At 53.1% G+C, this 22118-nt stretch overlaps 8 protein-coding genes across 8 annotated transcripts; 3 read left to right on the top strand and 5 right to left on the bottom strand.

Annotated features, from left to right (window-relative positions):
• Window positions 1-435: 435 nt before the first annotated feature.
• On the bottom strand, window positions 436-882 carry LDX57_004302 (cupin domain-containing protein; the record flags this gene model as incomplete). The annotated part of the gene is made up of 1 exon (XM_046085961.1): window positions 436-882. The coding sequence occupies one exon, from the start codon at window positions 880-882 to the stop codon at window positions 436-438; it is 447 nt and encodes a 148-aa protein (XP_045941924.1).
• A 555-nt stretch (window positions 883-1437) lies between these two features.
• Window positions 1438-2253, bottom strand: LDX57_004301 (uncharacterized protein; the record flags this gene model as incomplete). Its single annotated transcript, XM_046085960.1, has 1 exon — window positions 1438-2253. One exon carries the CDS (start codon window positions 2251-2253, stop codon window positions 1438-1440), a length of 816 nt encoding a protein of 271 aa, XP_045941923.1.
• A 1180-nt stretch (window positions 2254-3433) lies between these two features.
• Window positions 3434-4022, top strand: LDX57_004300 (uncharacterized protein; the record flags this gene model as incomplete). The annotated part of the gene is made up of 3 exons (XM_046085959.1): window positions 3434-3612; window positions 3676-3901; window positions 3951-4022. The coding sequence occupies 3 exons, from the start codon at window positions 3434-3436 to the stop codon at window positions 4020-4022; spliced, it is 477 nt and encodes a 158-aa protein (XP_045941922.1).
• A 4273-nt stretch (window positions 4023-8295) lies between these two features.
• LDX57_004299 (NAD-dependent succinate-semialdehyde dehydrogenase) lies at window positions 8296-9378 on the top strand (the record flags this gene model as incomplete). The annotated part of the gene is made up of 1 exon (XM_046085958.1): window positions 8296-9378. The coding sequence occupies one exon, from the start codon at window positions 8296-8298 to the stop codon at window positions 9376-9378; it is 1083 nt and encodes a 360-aa protein (XP_045941921.1).
• Window positions 9379-9644: 266 nt separating this feature from the next.
• Window positions 9645-12827, top strand: fluG (extracellular developmental signal biosynthesis protein FluG). The gene is made up of 2 exons (XM_046085957.1): window positions 9645-12159; window positions 12319-12827. The coding sequence occupies exons 1-2, from the start codon at window positions 9825-9827 to the stop codon at window positions 12549-12551; spliced, it is 2568 nt and encodes an 855-aa protein (XP_045941920.1). The 5' UTR covers window positions 9645-9824; the 3' UTR covers window positions 12552-12827.
• A 608-nt stretch (window positions 12828-13435) lies between these two features.
• LDX57_004297 (putative sensor histidine kinase/response regulator) lies at window positions 13436-16975 on the bottom strand (the record flags this gene model as incomplete). Its single annotated transcript, XM_046085956.1, has 4 exons — window positions 13436-13677; window positions 13743-15553; window positions 15606-16888; window positions 16967-16975. 4 exons carry the CDS (start codon window positions 16973-16975, stop codon window positions 13436-13438), a joined length of 3345 nt encoding a protein of 1114 aa, XP_045941919.1.
• Window positions 16976-17166: 191 nt separating this feature from the next.
• On the bottom strand, window positions 17167-17499 carry LDX57_004296 (uncharacterized protein; the record flags this gene model as incomplete). The annotated part of the gene is made up of 1 exon (XM_046085955.1): window positions 17167-17499. One exon carries the CDS (start codon window positions 17497-17499, stop codon window positions 17167-17169), a length of 333 nt encoding a protein of 110 aa, XP_045941918.1.
• Window positions 17500-18686: 1187 nt separating this feature from the next.
• LDX57_004295 (putative MFS transporter) lies at window positions 18687-21951 on the bottom strand. Its single transcript, XM_046085954.1, has one exon. It carries the CDS (start codon window positions 21004-21006, stop codon window positions 18856-18858), a length of 2151 nt encoding a protein of 716 aa, XP_045941917.1. The 5' UTR covers window positions 21007-21951; the 3' UTR covers window positions 18687-18855.
• Window positions 21952-22118: the final 167 nt, after the last annotated feature.

Below are 22118 nucleotides of genomic sequence, written 5' to 3'. Positions count from 1 at the left end.
AACAACAGAAGGAGAGAAGAAGGCAGAGAACACTAGTCAGTGATATGAATGCAATGATGGTTCATTGTGAACTATGGCAAGTTATCCATGGATACTAGATAGAGTAATGTCAATTATGATGGAACCGGGAGTCGTGGCCGCGGATCGAGCCGTGGACCGTCATAGTTCCGTAAGGGGATATATTGCTCGAAGGGAAACCACAGCAGGCTAAGATTGAGGACTCTCCATCCAATAACATACAGTAATCCCTCGGTTCCGAAGCAGAAATTGACAAGTGATAGCCTGGTGTAATGCATACAGCGCTACCTGAGTACACGCACAGGTTGCCTCCCTATCAATAGGAGGGTATATATCTCTGGTATTGACAACTAATCAGACTTAGCTAGCTAGCTATAGGCTAAATTGTCGTCGGTCGTAGGACCAAATATCACAATCTCACTCGTGAGAAAACCGGTACACAACCTCCCCAAAACCATCAATACCAAAGCCCCAAAGAAACACCAACTCCTCCTCGCTACTCGTATTCCAAAACCCATGCTCCGCATCGCCGGGGATAAACAATGCATGTCCATTTGTCACCTCATGGTCCACGCCCTCGATCTTCACGACTGCGTGCCCAGAGAGAATGTAATAGAACTCGGCCTGCGCGTGTCTGTGCAGGGCTTCAAAGGACTCTTCGTCCGCGGTGCGTGGCGGGAACGTGGCAATGCCTAGCGTGAGACTGTCCGTGGGAGATTGGGGGCTCGAGAAGATGTTTCGCCAGCCGCCCGTGGCCTTTTTTCTGTCTCCTGCGAAGTTCTCGAAGGGGAGCGCGTCGATTTGCTGTTTGCTGAGGACGAAGGGGCGCACGCTGGACTGCGAGGTTGTGGCAGGGGCTGACATGGTTGTTTTGGAACTGATTACTTCTTAATCTTGGATGGCATTAGTGCGAATTTGGACAGGATGGTAGAAGAGTTATCACCTTGGATTGAAATACTTGATACAGCTGGGAGCTATTCTTCGAGAAGAGCGTGATTGAAGATGTTCTGAGATGCAAGCACGATCAGACACTGGCAAGTGCTCTTCTTATATCTTGTTCTGTACCATAGCATCAACATGTAGGTAGGGTGGCTGTCCAACCCCGGTTCGCCGTGCTCTCATTCTAGTAACTAAATCCAGTAGTGTCTTCCCGGCTCATTAGAAATCCGTGTAACGGGATTCCCTGGTGCAGTGTAACCTCCCCTTTCATCGTTCTATTTAACTTCACGCGTGACGTGGAGCCAACCCCAGGTTCGGGAAGAAAGACCGACCGGGGCAAAAGTGACGAGTCATAGGGAGCCTGATTGTCATGCATGCACCACTACCCAGCCATGGATCAGTGCGTTATCTATGATAGCGGTCTTCGGAGTAAAGCTATGAACAAGAAGGTAGTGAATTATGATTAACTAATTATAAAGATTATCTCTGTGATTCGTCATTATACATCCCATCCCTCCAACCCCTCCCAAAGCCAAGCGCCCGCATGAAATTCATAATGTAGATCACAACAAAGAAACCAAAAGCTAACCCCGCCACCACGGCCGGTAAGAAAATTGAGAAAACACCGAAAACCACAGAGGCGTTTTGCATGTCCTGGTTATGCTGAAAACGGTCGGTGGCCAGACAGAGCTGTAGAGCAGCGAGCAACGTACTCACATATAAGAAGGCCACCAACGACCAAGCGAGTTTCCGCCCGAAGAAGACGGAATATTGGTCATGCAAATATAAGTAGCCGCGGAGCAAGCCGTGAAATGATAGGTGGGTGAGCCGGTAGATGGTACTTAGACGATGGAGTCGGAGCTCGCCATATCGATAACGCTTGTTGACATTGGTATAGTGCTCAAAGTCAACGCTGGAGAGGAGGTCGTCGACAAATGCGGTCCACGCCTGCCATGAGACCTCGGCCGGGATCAAGTTTAGCTCATGTGCAATATTCAGGTCACTTGGGTGGCTTATGAGCCATGTATAAGAGAGAAGAAAGCCACAGGCGGAGGCATGGAGATGAACATCTCGAATATGCATGTCCCAGAACTGATGATCCAAGAGATATTCAGGCAGAGGTTTCACGAGAATGCGCGACTCATACCAGACCATGTGTAGATCGGCCTGTTCGGTAATGACGATTTGTCGGTCAATCATTCGCTGCCGATGAAGCGCTCGACAGCATCGTGCTCGACCCGCATACCACAGATGCGAGTGCATCGCATTCAGGCGAGAAACGTCTAGGTCAGCCATCACGAACGCCTTCACATCTCGATCGGATACTCGAACTATGCGATGGCTTTTCCGTGAAATGTAGCTGGCGTGATGGGATTCCAAGCCTCCTTCGGGCCTGCCAATTCCGACGATGTAGCTCTGGAAAAGGGCGGGGGCTATCATCAGAGTTAGGATTAGGCAAAATTTATATAAAGCTTGACACAACTCACTTGAAGTTGGCAATCCATGGATACACCCTTGGAGGAAGGACTCAATGACGGGAATTGAAGCATTGTTTAAGATCATAAGTGAGCCACAAAAAGATGACAAGGGGAGAATTACATGTCAAGGTACTCCGCACTCCGTAGATCTGTGATGAGCTTGCAGCGGCCCGCTGTGAACAAGTAGAAAGCACCGGGGTGAATAGCCCGGACAGTGATGAATACCCCCTCTGGCCTGTATATTGCGTATCTCCGCAAATTGGCATTTGGTTAGGGCTTATCTTTTATACTGTGAGAAACATAGATACATAATAGAATGGAGATCGAGCCTGAGTACCCAGTACCTAATTTTGGATACTGCATAATTGGCGATATTCAACTATCTTAGCATTCGGAATCTTTGCAATGTGCAGGCCAGAGGGGGTACTGCAGTCAGGCGGAGCGCTGGCGAGACCTCCGGCTGAATGAGAAGCATGACCACGTATTCCATGAGAATTTTAATTGGAGCGAAGCGAAGCACTGTACAGGTCGATTCGTAGTGGCTGTCCAGCTTGCCGATCAGTGGAGTGACCGGACAGGGAGTACACAGCATGTCCCTTCCTCAGGGCGACGTATCAAATTAACAAATGACCGAAGCGAACACGTAAGATTTGGGCATTCGTCCAGTCATTAAGACACCCGACCGTCGCATTATTCGTGCCTTCTTTGGACTTGCACGCATCGGAGACATCTTCCTCCCGAGCGTCACCCGCAGACCATTCCCAGATCTGCGTTTATCTTGTTGTGACCAACTTGTACTTCATCCTATCACTCAACTATTGCTTCCTTCCAGTATGGCTATCCTCTCATCCAGTATGCCAGCCGGGCCCCCGCGTCCCCGACCGTGGACATATCGAGTACAGGGGATACCTCTAGACTGGAATGAGGCACACTTAAAAAATGCCTTTATTTACTCCCAGCGAGCCAACATCGTGGTGAAGAGCTTAGCACCCGACGTGATGAACTACTGGCCGGAGAACACAGATGGAACCGACACTTTGACAGCCACTGTGCTCTTCCGCCCTGTTTCCTCGGAAGAGCCTGTCTTGGACAGTAGCTGCGAGGCAGACCTGGAACTGGATAAAGAATTTAGTGGCTTTACACCTTTGAACAATCCGAAGAAAGATGTCATAGGCGAGTAGGTTCTCGATTTCAGATGAAGCCAAGTCCTTACACACAGTGCTGACCTCGTTTCACAAAGTATCATTGCCGTGACTGGTCTCGCAGGCCACGCGTATGGTTCTTGGGCTGAAAGGCCCGACCGTATGTGGTTGCGTGACTTTCTTCCATCCAGTATACCAAACGCACGAGTTCTGGTCTACGGCTACAGATCCCAAGTTCAAGGAAACAACCAGTCTACAAGCATTCTGACGCATCACGCCGATACATTCATGAATGATCTCTTGACTATGAGGGACAATCCCGAGGTAAGTCGTATCCTACCGCAACATCGCAATATCACCTAACCTATCGCAGTGTCAGAATCGACCTCTCGTGCTCATCGTAAGTATCTCGGGGCCTGGTATTTCGGGTATTGACGTTCCCTAGGGACATAGTCTAGGAGGATTGATTATCAAGGAGGTATGTTGAGACTAGCCTGCAAAATGGATGTGTATTCATAATTACAGGCAATCAGCAACATAATGGAGGATGTTCGCCATCGCCTACCCATACGCTCACTGATCTTTTTTGGCGTGCCACATCGAGGGCTAGACACCAATGGTACGCTCCCTAGCATGGTACATGGAAGCCCTCCTCAGGTCTTAGTCAATGAGTTGAATAGAGACTCCCCTACCATAATCCGCTTGACTAGGCGCTTCACGGAGGTACTGGAAGAAGCTTCCTTCGTCGTCCATTCTCTTTACGAAACCCAAAAAACGAAGACAGTCATAAAGGTATGCTATTATCAAGCATTAAATATAGGCAGTTCTAACAATGAAAATAGAACAGTGCAGGGCAGTGGGTGCGTGAGGGCGACGAGGTTCACATGGTCTCCTATTCATCTGCGGTACTGAGCCACAAAAAGGAAGTGCACGTGCAAAGTGTTGCGGGTGATCATTCAACTATGGTGAAGCTGAAGCGAGGTCAAGGAAGCTGCTACCCTTGGGTATCTCAATGGATCAAAAACGACCTAAGAAATGCCACGGAGGTGCACAATGGAATACATAGCACCCGAGCCGACCCAGTCTCTTCCCTAGCCACTCGTCCGATGGTATATAGGGAGAGGGATATGAGATCCCCCGAAGAGGGTTGTTCAAACAGCTCCCGGAGCTTTGTGCAAGGACAATATGCAGAGAGTGGCAATTTGCGCTCATCGCCAGCACACTCGGGCTTTGAGTGCACTGATCGAGAAAACCAATCTACGGCGCCTTCCTCCCTAAGTAGCGCTGTTACCAGAGCAGGACCAAAGCTAGACGTTCGGCCAAGGCCATTCATGAATACAGTATTTCCTCAACAAAGATTTCCAGCCACCTCAAATGAGCCGGTTGATTCTTGCGGATTGCCCACCGAATCACGTCGCACAGATCTGCCTTCTGAATCCGTTCCAAGTTGCTTCTTAGGGGCTTATGCGATGGTGGAGGTTGCCAACTATTTCAACTGCGAATATTGCAAAGAGCCAATTACCAACTCATGGATGATGGCTTGTGACCAATGCAGTGATGTCGAGTTCCATAATGGGTGTTACATGAAAGCTAAGTTCGAGCTCAGTGCTCGACAACATACACAAGAACATAGAGTTTCCTCTAGAACTCTATCTCTCACTACAGCCAGCTTTATTCCGCCATTTAACCAGACTGACAAGTTCCCTATCTCTCTACCCCTTGATAGACGAACATATCGCTTTCTCCTGACGAATATACCGCCTGCAACATATCAAGTCATTCTCTATTTGGTTATTTCGACTGACATTGAGATGCCTGATGAACTGTCTGATAAATACTTCTTGGATGTGGGAATCGGTTCCCCGAAGCAGCCCGACGAGTTCAGGCGGGGTGAGTACGGCAATATGGCAGATATTCAGGATCGTCGTTCTCGGCTTTTCAGTACCAGCGTGGTCCTTATGAGCCTAAACGAGGTGTTTAGGCTTCGTCATATAAGGGGTATGAGATTGGACCTTGGTCTAAACCAATATTTCGTGGTTGGTTCAGAGTGCATGATTGGCTTCGATATGGAGCTTGCCAACGCAACTCGTACTACGAAGCCCTATGGGATTAATTCATCAAATGATAGAATGTTGGTTGGTCATGCAATGTGAGTGGGGTTTTTGCTTTTCTTTTCTCCCCCCTATTTGCCCCTTTGCCTCATCTCTTCAGCGGCTTACTTAGAGTGGCAGTCTCAAGCGACTTGACTTACCATCGGGGGGCATAATACATCGAGGATAATATGAGGACTTACGCAGGATGGCTGAAATGTTTCTAGAGAAAAATGGGAGATCTGACCCTAATATTTGAGCAACTTATCTGGCCCCTAACAGATATCCTCGCTACTTGCTCAGTGTTACATCCAACTGTCACAACTTGATTTGAAGAATGTAAGATTCGAAAATTTATATCCTTAAGTTTCGAGGTTTTAAGAGGGATGCTCTGGAATAAATTGGGCTCTGCCTAGTTGAATGAGTGCCTGTAACTGTGAGATATTTGGATTGCAAATCCCCATACCACATCTAACGACGGATCTTGCAGAACTTTGAAGTACAGGTCTTACCAATGTACCTGCGAAGTGGTGAAGCCGGAAACAAGTCATCTGCACCTCTCAGTCCTGGCAATAATAAACGTATAGCTGGGTTTATTACTAGGTTATGGTTGATACAACTAGTTGAGTGTAGAGGTCCTGAGAGCTTTCTCAAGTATCTAGTATCTTTTTAGAAATCATTATGGTAGGGAGAACAGTTGTTACAGCAAAAGACAATTGATGCATTTAAGATCGGTTGAATGATGCCTAGATCAGGTGAGGCAAGGCTGACTATTGCCCTCGATTAACAATCCAGATCAAATGTAATCGGAGGCAGCCATGTGGAAATTGCTCGCATTCTGGTCATCAATGTGAATAACGCGATAATGACACGCACCGACCGCCAGTACCTCACCGGTATCTGGAAAGCCTTGGAGACTCGATTAGCTTGGTTACGAGGCATTTGTTCAGAAGCTAAAAACGAGCTCGGCCTCGGAGCGAGATGCACTTCTCCGGGAGGTTTCCTGCGAAAACCATGCTCAGCGCTGCGAATACCGGTACCTCCTCACCTTCCTCTAATTATTATCAAAGAACCAACCATAGCTGATATCTCTCATTCCAAGACATCTACGTAGGCGCACGCACCCTCTTCTCCATCGCGCGGGATGGCCAAGCCACTCGAATGTTCATGAGCACCACGAAATGCGGCGTCCCGATCTACGGCGTCGCAGTGACCTCTCTCTTCTGTCTCCCAGCGTACATGAACGTGACGGAGACGCTTCCACGGTCTTCGGATTCCTCATCAATCTGGTCACGGTGCTGGGGACGTTTAACTGGGTCAACATCCTTGTTTTGTATCTGTGCTTTTACCACTGTGCAGGGGATCGATATCTAACAGATGCCGTATCGCAATTGGTTGCAGCATTATGGAGCGTGGTTCGCTCTTGTTATGACTATCTTGACTACATTATTTAATGGCATGTTCTGGTTGACTGGTTGGATATGTGTAGGTGGATTGGTTTGGTGTATAGTTGCTAATCCAGGGGTTCTAGGTTAAAACGCGTTCATACCCGAATTCACGCTGTCGTCTTTTCTGACGTGCTATTTGGGGATTGTAAGTCTACCTGGGGAATATCATCACATGGAAGATCATTCGTCGGACGCGAACGGTTAAAGGGATGGAGATGGATCTGGTCAGTGATCGGAGGCAATTTGAAGAGGCAGAAGACGAGGGGAGGGAAAGGAGGGACGGTCAACAAAGAGGATGGCGGACGAGGATGTTGAGGAGATGAGAGTCTACGATATCATTATAGCGAGTGAATCGACTTCGCAGTGAACACCGAACCCCAAAGAGGTAAGCAGTGTAGGACAAGCCATGCACGATGATGCGGCGTGCAACCGACAGCCGAGGGGAAATGCGGGGTTGATCAACGTCGCTCGATTTATCTCTTCGCCTTCGGATCTTTTCTCTTCTCTTATTACTCTCTTTTATCTGGCCTTGTTAACTAGTATTTGTATTCATCTTGTTTCTTTGACCTGTAGTATTGCTATCATTGCAAGCAAACGACTTCACCATGGCTCAATATCAGCTTCCCTTCAAAGTATACTATACTATACTCACCCCTCTACCGGGTACTAAATCGACACTAACTATCTATAATTGATTTCCAGCTTGAAAACCCCGACCTCCTGCATTTCGACTCCTTCGTCAATAACAACTGGGTGCAGGCCCAGTCCGGTCAACGGTTCGAAGTGCTAGGTAGAACCCCCTCCCTCTTCAACCCATCCATACGAGACCCCTCCCACTCGACAAAGCATACTACAGTACAACAAACTAACAACAAAGCCAGACCCAGGAACCGACACCCCATGGGCCAGTTGTCCCAACAACACAGCCTCCGACGTCGACGCCGCCGTGCACGCCGCACACACCGCATTCCAAAGCTACCGGCACACGACGCCGCGCCAACGCGCAAAATGGCTCCTAGAATGGGACTCCCTCATCCGCGCCGCAAAGCCCGACCTCGCGCAGATCATCACGCACGAGACCGGAAAACCGCTCGCCGAAGCCCACGGCGAAATCGACTACGCGACTAGCTTCACGTGGTGGTTTGCGGGCGAGGCTGAGCGCGTGCACGGTAGCGTTAGTATGTCGTCTGTGCCGGGTCGGCGTGTTTTCACGGTGAAACAGCCCCTAGGTGTTGCGGCTGCGTTAGTGCCCTGGAACTTTCCGATCGCGATGGTCTTGCGCAAGGCTGGGGCGGCGCTGGCGGCGGGGTGTACGATGATCGTGAAGCCGAGTCCCGAGACGCCCGTGTCGACGCTGGTGTTGGCGGAGTTGGCAAGAAGGGCCGGGTTCCCGGCTGGGGTGCTGAACGTGCTGACGACGGATTTGGAGAACACGCCGGCGCTGAGCGAGGCGCTTTGTCGGCATGAACTGGTCAAGAAAGTGACGTTTACGGGGTCGACGAGGGTCGGGAAGTTGATTGCGAGGCATTGCGCGGATGGCTTGAAGAAGGTGACGTTGGAGTTGGGTGGGAATTGTCCGTTCTTGGTGTTTGATGATGCCGATCTCGACCAGGCGTTGGAGCAGTTGATGGCGCTGAAGTGGCGCCATGCTGGCCAGGCGTGTATCACGGCGAATCGCGTGTATGTGCAGGCGGGCGTGTATGATAAGTTTGCGCAGTTGCTGAAGGAGCGCACGCAGAAGTTGGTGGTGGGGCATGGCGCGACGGAAGGGACCACGATGGGGCCGTTGACGACGCCGCGGGGTGTCGATAAGGCGCTGGATCAGGTGGAGGATGCGCGCCGGCTGGGCGCGGATGTCATCCTGGGCGGAAATCGCGTGGAAGGCTCCCGCGGGTACTTCTTCGCGCCGACCATACTGACGGGCATGACGCGCGAGATGCTGGTGTCGCGCGAGGAAACGTTTGCGCCGGTGGCGGCGCTGTATCGGTTCGAGACGGAGGCGGAGGCGGTGCAGCTGGCCAACGACACCAGCATGGGACTGGCAAGCTATGCGTTCACGAAGAACGTCGACCGTATGTGGCGGCTGCTGGAGAGTTTGGAGGCGGGCATGATCGGGATGAACACCGGTAACTCGTCGGCGGCGGAGTCGCCGTTTGGCGGGATGAAGGAGTCGGGGTATGGCAAGGAGAGCGGACGGGGGGTAGCGGTGGAGGAGTATTTGGTGACGAAGACTGGGACGTTGACTGTGAGTCCGGAGGTATAGGATATAAGATATAGGATAGGATAGCTATGGGATAATATGCTCCGTTAGGGTGTACAATCGGAATCCGGCAAGGCTCATCTAAATATAGTTAGGGCGGGTGGGCCCGCACATCCGCTAAACCCTTTCAAGACCAATCGATCCGATCGGGAATGAGTCAGCCGCTGAATCAGCTCGTGGAAGTTACCTCTTCCGGCCTAGCCGGCATCAATGGGGCAATTGCTCCTTGCTGCAGCATCTCGTGGACGCTTCCTTTACTTGAATGCTGCAGCCGATCTGGTAACGAGCTGCCTATTCGGGCTGTCCAACATTTGCGACGTGTTGGCCGTCTGCCTTTGGCTGCGCTGCTCGATGTGAGAATTTTCCATCCTCTCATCCTCGCCTCTCTCTCCCCTCCTCTTCCTCTCCCTACCTTACCCATCTTATCTCGCTCTCCAACTCTCCTCATCATGGATCTCTCGTCTCTCCGCCACCTCATCCAGTCACACCCCCTCATTGACAACCACGCCCATAATCTGTTGACGCAATCCGCCGCCTGTAATTACGCCAAATACCCCTTCGAACAGATCACCTCCGAGGCCCAGGGCACGGCTCTACAAAACGCCCCCACTAGTTTGCCTTTATGGCGCGCTGCCGCCCAGTTGCAGCACCTGTACGGCTGTGCCTCGGCTGACTGGGACGCCGTGAAACAGGCCCGCGATGAGTATGTCCGCCGCGATTACGACGGGCTTGTGCGGCGGTGTCTGCAGGGCACACACACCTTGCTGCTCGATGATCTGCTCACTGACCAAGATATCGAGCCCTACGGGTGGCATGACCGGTTCGCTGCCGCGCGCACCCGTCGCATCGTGCGTATCGAAGCACTGGCGGCGCAGACGCTCGGCACGCTGCGGGATGGCGTGACGGACTTCGACGACGAGGCGGTCATGCGTGATGCGTGGCTGAAATTCCGACACGATGTCGAGCGCCAGATCTCTGAGGCCATTGCTGACGACGCTGTCGTGGGCTTCAAGTCCGTCGTGTGTTACCGGACGGGCCTGAACGTGCAGGCTCACGATGATCCCGACGATACTGTCGTTGTATCGGCGTTGTCGCGCTGTCTTCGTCGCGAGGGGTCCCCGCGCGTCGAGGATAAGCCGCTAAACGACTGGCTGGTGCGCCTGCTGCTGACGCTCGTGCAGGCCGCGGGCGTCCGCAAACCCCTGCAGCTGCATACGGGACTAGGCGACAACGATATAGACCTGGTGCTGTCCAACCCGGCGTACCTGCAGCCGCTGGTGGCGCGGTTCCCCGGCGCCGACTTCGTGCTGTTGCATTCGGCGTATCCGTACACGCGCGAGGCGGGCTATCTGGCCTGCGTCTACGACAACGTGTATCTGGATCTAGGCGAAGTGTTCCCGATGGTGAGCCGCGACGCCCAGGAGGCGATCGTGCGACAGGCGCTGGAGATCGTGCCGACGAATCGCCTGCTGTGGAGTACCGACGGGCACTTCTTCCCCGAGACCTTCTGGCTGGCCAACGTGCAGTTCCGTGATGCGCTGGAGACGGTGCTGGTGGACTACGTGCAGCATGGCGATTTCTCACTCCAGCAGGCGCGCTCGGCCGCGGCTGATATTCTGTTCCATAACTCGAACCGGGCCTATGCCTTGAACGAGACCCTGTCGTCGGATAGCCTCTCTCTTCCCGTCCGACCCTCATCCTCTTCCACCGCGCAGCTGGACCTCTTCCTGCGCGACAACCCCGATATCAAATACATCTGGATGCAATTCCTCGACTACACGGCCACCACGCGCGTGCGCATGTTCCCCGTGCGCGAGTTCCGCAAGATCGTCGCCCGCCAGCGCCGCATCGGCATCTGCCTGGCCACGCAATTGATGATCCAGACCGACTGCGTGGCGCCCGAAGGCTCTGTGACAGGGCAATTCTACATGCAGCCAGACCTAAACACTCTGCGACGCAACGCGGGACTCTCCTCTCCCTCCGCCTCCGTCATGACCTTCTGGCAATCCGAGACCAACCACGACGAACACATCCCGGGCTGTCCTCGCTCTCTCCTTCACGACATCACCACCACACTGCAGCAATCCCACAACGTCACCGTCACCTGCGGCTTCGAAATCGAAGTCATCTTCCTCAGACCCACCGGCTCCAGCTCCGGCTCCTTTACCCCCAGCGTCTCCAACCACTCCTGGTCCCAAATGACCCCCGACACCCGCTCCCTGCTCCCCATCCTCGAAGAGATCGTCGAAACCCTCGACTCCGTAGACATCCACCTGGAGCAATTCCACGCTGAGTCCGCCCCGGGACAATTCGAATTCATCCTCCCGCCAGGCCCGCCGCTCCTTGCTGTCGACACCCTCCTGCAAGCCCGCCAGATCATCACACACATCGCCGAGCAGCACGGCCTCCGCGCCACGCTCCACCCGCGCCCGATCCCAGACGCCGCGGGCACCGCCGCACACGCACACATCTCTATCTCCCCCGCCACGCAGGAAGACTCGTTCCTCGCGGGTATACTCAAACATTACCCCGCGGTGGTGGCGTTCACGCTCTCGCAGGCTGCCAGCTATAACCGCGTCCAGTCTGGTCTGTGGGCCGGCAGCGAGTGGGTCGCGTGGGGATCGCAGAATCGGGAAACGCCTATCCGGAAGATCTCTCCGGGGCATTGGGAGGTTAAGAGTCTTGATGGGCTCGCCAATATGTATCTTGCGGTGGCGGCGCTGTTGGGGGCTGGGTTGGCGGGTCTTAGGGGTGGTGAGGTGTTGGGGATGAAGGATTGTTTGTGTAAGTCTCTTTTCTTTCTTTCTTTCTTTCCTTTCGTTTTCCGTTTTCCGTGTTCCTCTACTTGTTACCTCTTCCCCATCTCAAGGAGAAAAAATCTTGCGGATACTCTCCTCCTTCTCCTCCTCGCTCCAAAACCAAACTAACAGAACCCCAAACCAGACGACCCCGCAACCCTCAACCCCAGCGCACGCACCGACCTGGGCATCACAACGCAACTCCCCAAATCCCTCTCAGAGAGTCTCGTCGCGTTAGGAACCGACACCGAAATGCAGGATATCCTCGGCAAGGAACTCGTCGCCAACTATCTCGTCGTGAAGAGGTTGGAAGCACAGAAGCTGGAGAGTCTAGGCGGGGAGGAGGAGCAGAGGAGGTGGTTGGTTGAGAGGTATTAAGCAAGGTTGAGGTGGATGGATATGGATATAGATATGGAGGAACGGTACATATCGTCTATCTATCTGCTTGCCTAGCTACCTATATGATGAGGTCGGTGATATCTATATAGAGTACTTAGTTACTATATAGCAAGATTTAGGTAATATAATTCACGGCTTGATGGTCAGTGTTTCTGTCATGCACTACTAGTCCTTTTATTTCATCTCACTATTTCGCTGTTCTAGTTCGTGGTTAGACGTCTACTAACTACTTACTTACCTACTCATGATATTTAGATAGATGACTTAATTGCAGACTCCTTTCATGTTCCTCTCATACTTTAAGAAGAGTAAACATAAGATGTAAGGTCAATTATTTCTTCATGATGGATAATATCAAATAAGATATGTAATGTAATGTAATGCAACGCCAAAGGGTATCACTCATGTAGTCCGTGTGCGGAGCAACCCTCACTATGTATGCCATGCCATGACTAGCATGGCAGATGAAATCCCAAAACGGTTTATATGTCCCGAAACGCCAAAACACCTTGCTCCTTGGGTTGCCTGCCATACCCAACCCAGTGCTGTAAGCCAGGCGAAAACCATGTCGTAAATTTTAGGTCATGTCAATGTAAATGAGACTTGGGAAAAGGGAAAAGAAAAGAAAAGAAAGAGCAAATCAGACCAATCTAAACCAAACGGGATATCAACTTATCGTAACCAAGTGCGCAGCAACCTGTTGACGAAAAGAGACCAGCAAAGACCGAGTAGGAGAGATGGAAAACATCAAATCAATAGCAGAGACCATCCAAGTGAAATGGTCTAGTCTGTCGAGATAAAAGAGTAATAGATAGTGGGAAGGATTGGGAAACTCTAAGGAAGACGAGATGAGAAGGGAAGGACTACGTGCATCGTTGCCGTAGCCCGTCCCCCTCCCACTCCTCTAACAACCTCGACACTTCCTTGAACGACACCGGTTTGGTCAGGAATAGATCCACCCCTGATGCAAGGGCGTCGGATTCGTCACGGGAACTGCTGAGCCCCGTCAAGGCGATAATGATAGCGGATTCGCCATCTCGCTCTTTTTCAAGAGAGCGTATGGCTCGCGTAGCTTCGAACCCGTCCATGACAGGCATCGACATGTCTGGAGTAAAATTAGCTTGTGTTTTCTACAATAAGAAAGTAAGATCAGGAATTGCCAAGACTCACCCATGAAGATCAAATCATATCCCTCCGCAAGTCGTTCCACCGCCTCCACCGCTAATTTTCCATTCTCTGCCGCGTCCAAAGTCTCCAAATTCCGCTTTTTCATGAATGTGAGCATCAGCTTCAAGTTGATGGAATTGTCATCGACCACGAGGACTCGCGCCCGCCGTGGCTCGGATGGCTCTACGGCTGTCACCACGGGTTTAGACTTTTCATCCTCAAACGTAGGTGACTCAGAGACTAATTCCGGATGGCGCGGTGACCCTTGGAAAGGAGACGGCGGTGAGACGATGGTGGCTAACGGCTGCTCAATCTCTTGGCCCGGTGACTGGGTCCCCAATGAGGACGACGCGCCCGAACTACCCGAGTCCGGGGTGAGGTCGGTGACGCTGTCGGAGAAATTCAAGAACTTAGCCTCGGACGTGGTCTTCTCGGTGTCGTGTGGGGGCATGAATGTGCGTGGGTGCGGCCGTCTCGGGAGGGTAATTTGCTCTGGTGTCGTTGTCGACGAGCCCAACTGCGCTTCCAGACACCGACGGATGCTTTGAGCGAGCTTCTGTGGCCCGCAGGGGCGGTGTATAATCTTCACGACTTTGGCTAGCGATGCGTATTGACCTTGTATCTGCTTGTGATCGATCGACTGATTGCAAAGAACGAGAAGTGCGGGGACCGAGTGTCGGAGGGTGTGGAGGGTTTGGCAGGTGTTGGCCGACAAGGCCGCATCATCGACAAGGACAACGTCGGATGGCGTGCCAGACGGCCAGGAAACCAGCTCGAGGCCATACCAGTCCGTGAGATAGCGGGAGATAGTGGACCAGAGAGGGTGTTGTGCGGCAGCCTCGGGGCTGACACCGAAAATCGCTGCTCGTCGGCCGGCGTGGGTGTCGCGTAGGGTGAGACTTTCACATATTCCTTGCTTCTCGCGGGGAGAAGGGGTGCGCGTATCCAAGGTAGGATCGAACGGATCTCCCGCCTCAATGCGCGACAGCGGTAGAGACACTTTCACGATAGTTCCTTCCCCGGGCTGACTGTGAATATTGATGCTGCCATTCAAGGACCGAACCAAACTTCGCACAATCGACAACCCCAAACCTGTTCCAACTGCCAAGGTATCCTCTTGAGCAAACGGCGTATACAAGCGTCCACGCAAGAACTCCTCGGAAATCCCCTTCCCGGTGTCGGACACCGTCAAAGTCACCAAATCATCCCCACCCTGGCGACGCGAGCGACTGTCCGACATTTCGGTCACCTCCAGATGCAACGAAACGCGACCGGCCTCGGTGTATTTCATGGCGTTACCAAACAAGTTCATGATGATACGCCGCAAAGCCCCCGGCTGAGATAGATACGTCCAGTCGTTCGGAGCGATGTCCACGATCACCTCCACATCCGAGCGAGGCTGGGAGGCGGCTTCCTTGGAGAGATTGGCCTGCAACGTCGCGGCGTTTGAGAGCAGCACAGATTGGTCGTACGTGGCGGCAGACTTCTGGCCGTAAGAGTGTCCTAGGCACACTCCTTCCACCACTTCCTCGGCGAGTAGCGCGATATCGGTCGCCATGTATGTATCCAGATGGGCGGATACTTTCTCCAGGGGCTTGGAGTCCGGGGCGATGCGGCCCTGTCTCATGTGGCGCCACGACTTTTCTAACGAGACGATTTTGCTGAAATCGAGTACTTGGTTCATCGTATCCAGCAAAGTTCGGCCGCATGCATTGATCGTTTCCAAAAGTGATCCCTGGAATTCGTCGAGCTGCGTAGCGCTGAGAAACTCGGCAGCAGCAAGAATGCCGTGAAGAGGGCTTCGCAGTTCGTGCCTGGAAATCATTAGTGCTGCATTTAGTGGACCTGCCAGCTAGGGAACCTTACGAGATGCTGCCGATGAAGTCGCCCTTCTGGCGATCGGAGATGAGAGATTCCACTCGGTTGCACTCCGCCATGACCGAGGAACCGAAGCCGAGAATCGAGCTGAGCTCGACTGACGGACTAAAAACGCGCGTCTCCACCGTATTCCAGCAGAAACAACCGCCAAACCATTGCGAGTTGGCCGCGTTCCACAGAGGCACAAACATCACCTGGGTGGCATTGGGGAAGTAGAGGTTCAACATCGAGTTTTCATAGGCCCGCCATTTTTTGCTACTTCCCCGGGACAAATCCGAAGATTTCGTCACACGCGAGCGCACCCTGCGCGGTTTTTCATCGTCCGAACTGGTTAGTAGCCCATCGCGATGGAAAGACCATAGCTTTCCCTTGACATACCGCCGAAGCAGTTGCTGTAAGAAGCCGCCCTCGAGGTTAGTCGCTGGATACAGCACCGTCGAACCCGGACACGGAGCAAAAGGCTCCTCGGTAGTGGAGATTGCCAGTACGGGGGCTGGGTTGCTAGCTTCCCCAAATCCCGAGCAGTCGCTGCCGGTTTCGATATCGCTCGTTACGGGACTATTGGTAGCCTCAAGGAACATCACGCCGCCATCAGTTTCGAGCTCCAAGCTTTCCCGCAGCAGATTGGCCGCCCGCCGAAAGGCCCAGGTGTTGCTGTGGGACTCCTCCTGTACCTTGTGGCGACTACCCGCCCACCAATCCGGCAACTGCGTATCCGGTCCGGAGGAAGCGCACTGGTCGGCTCTGTAATCGGAGGCGGAGCTGAAGGAGCGGGCATCATTGCTCTGTGACCGCTGGGAGGGAAGCTCAAAGCTATTCAATGATCCGACCGACAGGTGGTGAGCCCTCAAGTTGGAGGAGGACGGCGTGCCGGGAACGCCGCTACCTGCGTAAGACGGCTGGGGCGTCTCGACGAAGCTGGAACTCCCTTCGACAAAGCAGCTCAGCCCGCGAGATAATCTCGCGGCACGGCGACCTTCAGATGCTTGCCGGCTTACCCGGAGGTAGTCCATGATCAGCATCCCTACCGAGCCCATGATTTCTCTCTCCGAGTCGTTCAGTCCGTCGCGAGGTTTCTTGTCGAGAATGAAGAAGGAGCCAATGTTGATTTTGGTGTCCGTTGTTAGAGGAGTTCCCGCATAGAACCGAAAATGAGGGTCCCCCTTGACGAAGGAGAGATTTCGGTATCGTTCATCTTCGCTTAGATCGTTCACCACGACGAAGTTGTATTCTCCAGAGTCTTTGTCCGAGGGCGGAAGATCGATGGTTTCCTGCCAGTAGAAATTGTCGGGTTAGGACCATGTATTCTAAGAGGCGAAAGGCTCCGAAGAGGGGACGGGAGGCCATACCTTGCACATTTTCCAGGAACTCAAGGACAATGTGAAACAACCATCCCACACACCATCCCCTAACGAATCGAAATCGCAGGGTTTACGGAAGAATTGAGTTGATTGCGCTATGATGAATTGCGAGGAGCGATCGGACACGCTGGGGGTCTTTGCGTAAGTTCCAGCTCCAACGGTGGCGGGGAGGATTGAAGATAGAGAACCTACCTAATTAGTACACGCTCCACATTCAATCGCAGAGCTGCTAGGTGCGCGAAAGAGGTCAACGTCGTGTTGGGGTCGCCCAGAGTCAAACCCTCCGGCAGCAACGAGGAGACGGGACCGAAGTTGGCCGGGGATGCGGGTTGAGGCAGCAATGCCGGCGACACGGGTGCCGGGAGGGATCCATCTGCGTTGCTCACTGGCGGCGAATACGCTTCGCTCGAAAACGACTTCTTGACGCTCTTCAAAGGTGGACGCTCGGGGTGGAAAAATCGGTAGAGTTCACGGGCACGGCGGCCGTCGATGTGTTCGTCGTCTCTCTTTGGCGGCTCCATGATCCTCCTAATGTGATGTGATTCCCCGAGATGAAATGAGAGGAGGAAAAGAGAGGGGGAGAGTAGGAAGTAGAGAGAAAGACTGAGATGAGAGGAGTATTCAATAATGGGGCATAGAAAAAAGATCAAGTGTTTTGCCTCAATACTGCGCCATTATTTTCTTCACCCGCGCCGTGGGATGTTGGAACAAAGTGTGGCGGAAGTGGATAGACCAGGAAGCGATGCAAAAAAAAGTCAGCCACACACGAGATGTGAAGGCGCACGAAGAGTCTAGACGAGGTAGACGAGGGAGTGGGGGAAGAGATGGAAGGAGTCTAGGTAAGAGACGATGCACGGAAGCGAGAAAAAGGAGGGGAAGTCAAGGGTAGATCGAAAGCAAGGCCGAAACATGGAATGGAGGAGAAGCGTCTCTTTTATTGGAATGTGTGACAATTATTATTAGTTGATCAACTTCCAACAAGAACGGGGTCGAATTAATTAATGACTCGAATGTCTGGCTTGTCCCGAACGGGCAAAAGATGGGGATCAGGGCGCATGACGACGCAAAGCCATGAGATTCGCAGATTAAGTGTGGCGACTTCGAGGGTGACAGGGACCGGAACTGCCGTCTGTGCCATTATTGGCGGGATGTCTTTGCACCAACTAAACCCGCTGCATGCCGAATTAGTGTCTTTCTCAGATCCAGATCCAGCACATTTTATAAAAGTGATCACTATCCAGAGATCCATTAAAGGCACCTCGATCCCCCCGTGATTTCCCCGACCAACTTCCTCCCGTGTACATAACATACGGAGTACGTCAAAGTGCAGGGGAGCATCGTGGCTTCCCAAAAAGGGTCGAAAATTCAAGGCAGGACCGGTTTTGCCAGCCCCGCTAATCCCTTCCCGGACTAGCGAGCGGCAGCCCGTCCTGCGCCCCTTCCCAGATTCGGCCGCCCATGCCACCAATCACACTGCTTCCTGGGCCTTGCCGCCTGCAGGTCGGGGAGAACCCGGTCTAGCCTCGGATTTCTTGTTTTCTTTTTTTTTTTTTTTTTTCCCCTTTTCTTTTCTTCGGGGAGATCATCTTAATCTTTCAGCCTGTCCCTCCCCGGTCTTCCTATGATTCATAACCCTCTTTCGTACCTTGTAGGGCGGTTTACCTCCCTGACCTCGATACAATCATATCATCCATCCTCCCATTTCATCATCAATGGGGTCCGCGGGTCCTCGGATGGGCTGATTTCCCTTGCATGAAGATCGTGTGGCAATCATCTCCATCGGAAACGGTCCTCGGCCGGTGACTAAGCGATCTAGACTTGGGCCTGATTTATTCTCATGTGTGTTGACTCTAGGGCTTCAATTCTCGTCCTTCTAATCATAGGCATTCAGATAGGTAGGTGTATGGATTGTCTACGGTGCTAGCTGCGAGGTCATTGCTTTCTTTTATACGCCGTTGCATTTCATCACTTATCATCTCGCAAGTTCTCGCCAAGATAGCATTGTATATTCCGACGTCTATCGTCTTACATTCGGTCAGAATCGCTCCATCAACTTTACTCGTACCGTCCACATCCGTGCCCGCTTGCCATATATATACATGGGGATTGAGAACAGAAGACATCCGAGCTGGATGCCGCCCAGAGCAAGGAAGACTGTCCGCGACCCCTGCGCGTCCAGCCAGTCGACGATGAACAGAGAGAACACCAACCCGTGGAACACGTCTACCGTCGTCGTTAGCGATTTGTCCCATCATTATTAGGACGGGCGACTTACTCTTGCTCCAGTTCAACGTCACCAGCGCCTCCCCCGCATACTGGCGATAGCTGTCCACGCAGAACGTAATCGCCGTCGTGCTGCCCAAACAGCACCCGAACGAGATCATCCCGAAGAATATCGTCGGCACGATCCACGCGTCCTTCACCTCCGCACTCCATCCGAACGCCATCAACCCGATGGTTGTCGACAACGCGATCGGAATTGCCATGACGAGTCGGAATTCCGGCTCGTACACACCGCCGTTCCGCCGCGTCATGAATTTCACGATCACGTCGGACACCCGCCCGGCGACGATTGTGCCCAGCAGACCGCCCACGAACGGCGAGATATAGACCAGTCCCGTCTGGAGAGCGGTGAAGTTGTAGTTCGCCCGCCCTTGGTACATGTGTGCCACACTTTCTGAGACGACGATGAGCCAGCCCACCGAAAGGGCGTAGACGACGGCGGACCAGAGGACGGCCGGGTACGCGAAGAGGATGAAGGGCCGCACGGCGACGCGAATCCAGCTGTCATGCGAAATGCGCCCGTGCCAGGGTCGCAGGTAGTGGAGGAATGGCATCAGGGGCTTCTCTCGCAGTTGGTTCGTGTAGCGCACGGATGGGTTGGCGGGTGCGCTGGGGTCGAGTGATTCGCTGCGCGCCGGAGAGACGCCAGGTTGTCTGCCGGTTTCCAGGTCATGTCCGTGGTCCGGTTTTTCCAGCGCCAGGCTGGACAGGTTCTCGGGAGTAGGGCGCTCGGTAACGGCCGAGCTGGGGGTCGCGGAATGTTGGTGATTCTCTGGGAATTCGTCTTTCTCATTCTCAGCCTCGATCTCACGGTCGTCCTCGTGGTCTTCTGCGAACCCGACACGGCCTTTTTTCGACTTCTTCGGGACCACAGTGTCGGCGCTTTTCTCGGGTGCAGTGTCCTCGTCATGCAGGTGCGCGTGGGTCGACCGGCCCCGAAGACCGTGCGAAACAAGATTAGACATGGTGTTGTACAAGTTACTGTGTTTTCCGGAGCGTCGCGGCCGCGGCGTCCGATCCCAGAACGTCTCCGGCAGGAAGAAGAAGATGCACACGAGACAGCCCCCGACGATGATCGCCACGATCCAGAACACCCAGCGCCACCCCATACTTCCGATAATGGCGGCACTCACCAGCGGTACGAGGTTTTTGCCGCCCAGAAGAAGCAGCGTATAGATGCCGACGCGGTACGCACGCTCATGCAGAAAATATATCTCGGCGATGGTCGCCGACGGAAGACACTCCACGGGACTGACGGCAATGCCCTGGAAGACGCGCGCCACGACCAGACTGGGATAGTTCGGCGACAGTGCACACCACACCGCGGAAATGATGAACAGCGTGGCGCCAAGTAAATAGATGGGGCGCTTTCCGTAGAGGATCGCGGTGGGCGACATGATCACCGATCCCACCCCCAGTCCCAGCATGTAGAGACCGGTGGTGAAGGCCACCTTCTGAGTATCCACGTTGTAGCTCGCAGCGACTTCGTTGAATCCGGCGGCCAGCACGGGCGTCATACCGCCACCCATCAGAGAATAGAACCCCAAGGAAACCAAGGCCGCATCCCGTCGCCACATCGGCCAGTTCAACGGGTCGTTGACGGAGTCGTCTGGCTGAGGATTCAACACGATCTGTCCATCGGCCGTCTTCTTGTGCGCAAGCCTGGATTGAACCGACGAGGATCGAGACGGCGGGTACGGAGAGGGTAAGGACGAGGCGGACGCGCGTCGGGGCTGATGTCTCATACCTAACGGCTCGTTACGGTTGGAAGATAGCAGAAGGACCGTTCCTGTGGATGAGATGAAATCGGTTAGCAACCACAACCAGTCGCATGTCTATCGGCAAGTGGAAGGCCGTACCAGGAACCTCGTCAGTCTGCTTATCGCTCAAGATACCCAGCGTCGACTTCGATCTATAGTTTTCGTTTTCCGCATCGGCGTCGCCCGAGTCTCGATTGGATAAAGCTCCGAACCATCTCCTCCATCCGCCACCTGGCGGTTTGCGCTCGTTGCCAGGCGATTCAGCCATTGTACCGGATTTAGTCATGCGATGCAGGGGAGTCTAGGATGCTGTGGTAGTTTCTGTCGGAGAATTCGCGGTTAGCGACAGTCCTATTGACTCAACCTAACAGGGAGATAGCTCTGGGCCATAGGGCACCCACATCCAAAATATCCAGTGTATTGATAATGATCTCGTTCAGAACAATGACCCAGAAAGGTAAACCATAAAGAAAAGGCGAATCTAGAGCGCAAAGCCTTTCAGCCACCGTTCTATCCCGAGATCGCGGCGACCTGACTCGGCATCTGGCCAGGGGGCATAGTGATGAGTGGAAAGAAAAAGCAGAGAGAGAAACGGAAGAGGGAAGGGGAAAGACAGGGGAGAGAGGCCAGTAATATATGCTTGATGGCACGAAAACTCAACTAAATGTCTTGAGTGGAACAGAAGGAAGAAAAAAGGTGGAGGTTCGAGAAGGCGGTGGACGGCGGGACGGTTGAGTTGAGGTACTTCCAGGGTACCTTGTGAGCCCCGCACGAAAGCTGACGGCGCAAGTACCTGCGAAGTCTCAAGTCACTGACTAGATATTCCGTCCAGGATGATCTACACGCCAGAGATGCATCCGTGATGCACACGTGCAGCTTTTACACGTCGATTCTGTCTGCAGATTCGTCATGTTTGACTTAGCCCTCCTGGTCATCGGATTCCTTGCTGCTGATCTGTAGGAAGCAGATGATCAGTCCCTCGACTTCTCATCCGAAGTATGACAGCTCACGTTAATCAGACGGTGTCACCTATCTGCCTTCTGTCAACCACTCGCCGACCGGAACAACGCTTCTACATTATCTATACAAACACAGTG

This window comes from Aspergillus melleus (genome assembly GCF_016097325.1).
Source record: "Aspergillus melleus strain CBS 546.65 chromosome Unknown contig2, whole genome shotgun sequence".
Classification (NCBI taxonomy): domain Eukaryota; kingdom Fungi; phylum Ascomycota; class Eurotiomycetes; order Eurotiales; family Aspergillaceae; genus Aspergillus; species Aspergillus melleus.
Note: the sequence above shows the minus strand (reverse complement) of the source record. Positions and strands in the feature narration are given on the sequence as shown.

Excerpts from the sequence above, each read along its gene's own strand:
- LDX57_004295 (XM_046085954.1), bottom strand. The coding sequence starts at position 21,006 with ATGAGACATCAGCCCCGACGCGCGTCCGCCTCGTCCTTACCCTCTCCG.
- fluG (XM_046085957.1), top strand. The coding sequence starts at position 9,825 with ATGGATCTCTCGTCTCTCCGCCACCTCATCCAGTCACACCCCCTCATT. Across the intron at positions 12,160-12,318 it reads GGGGATGAAGGATTGTTTGT|ACGACCCCGCAACCCTCAAC; the intron begins GTAAGTCTCTTT and ends ACCCCAAACCAG.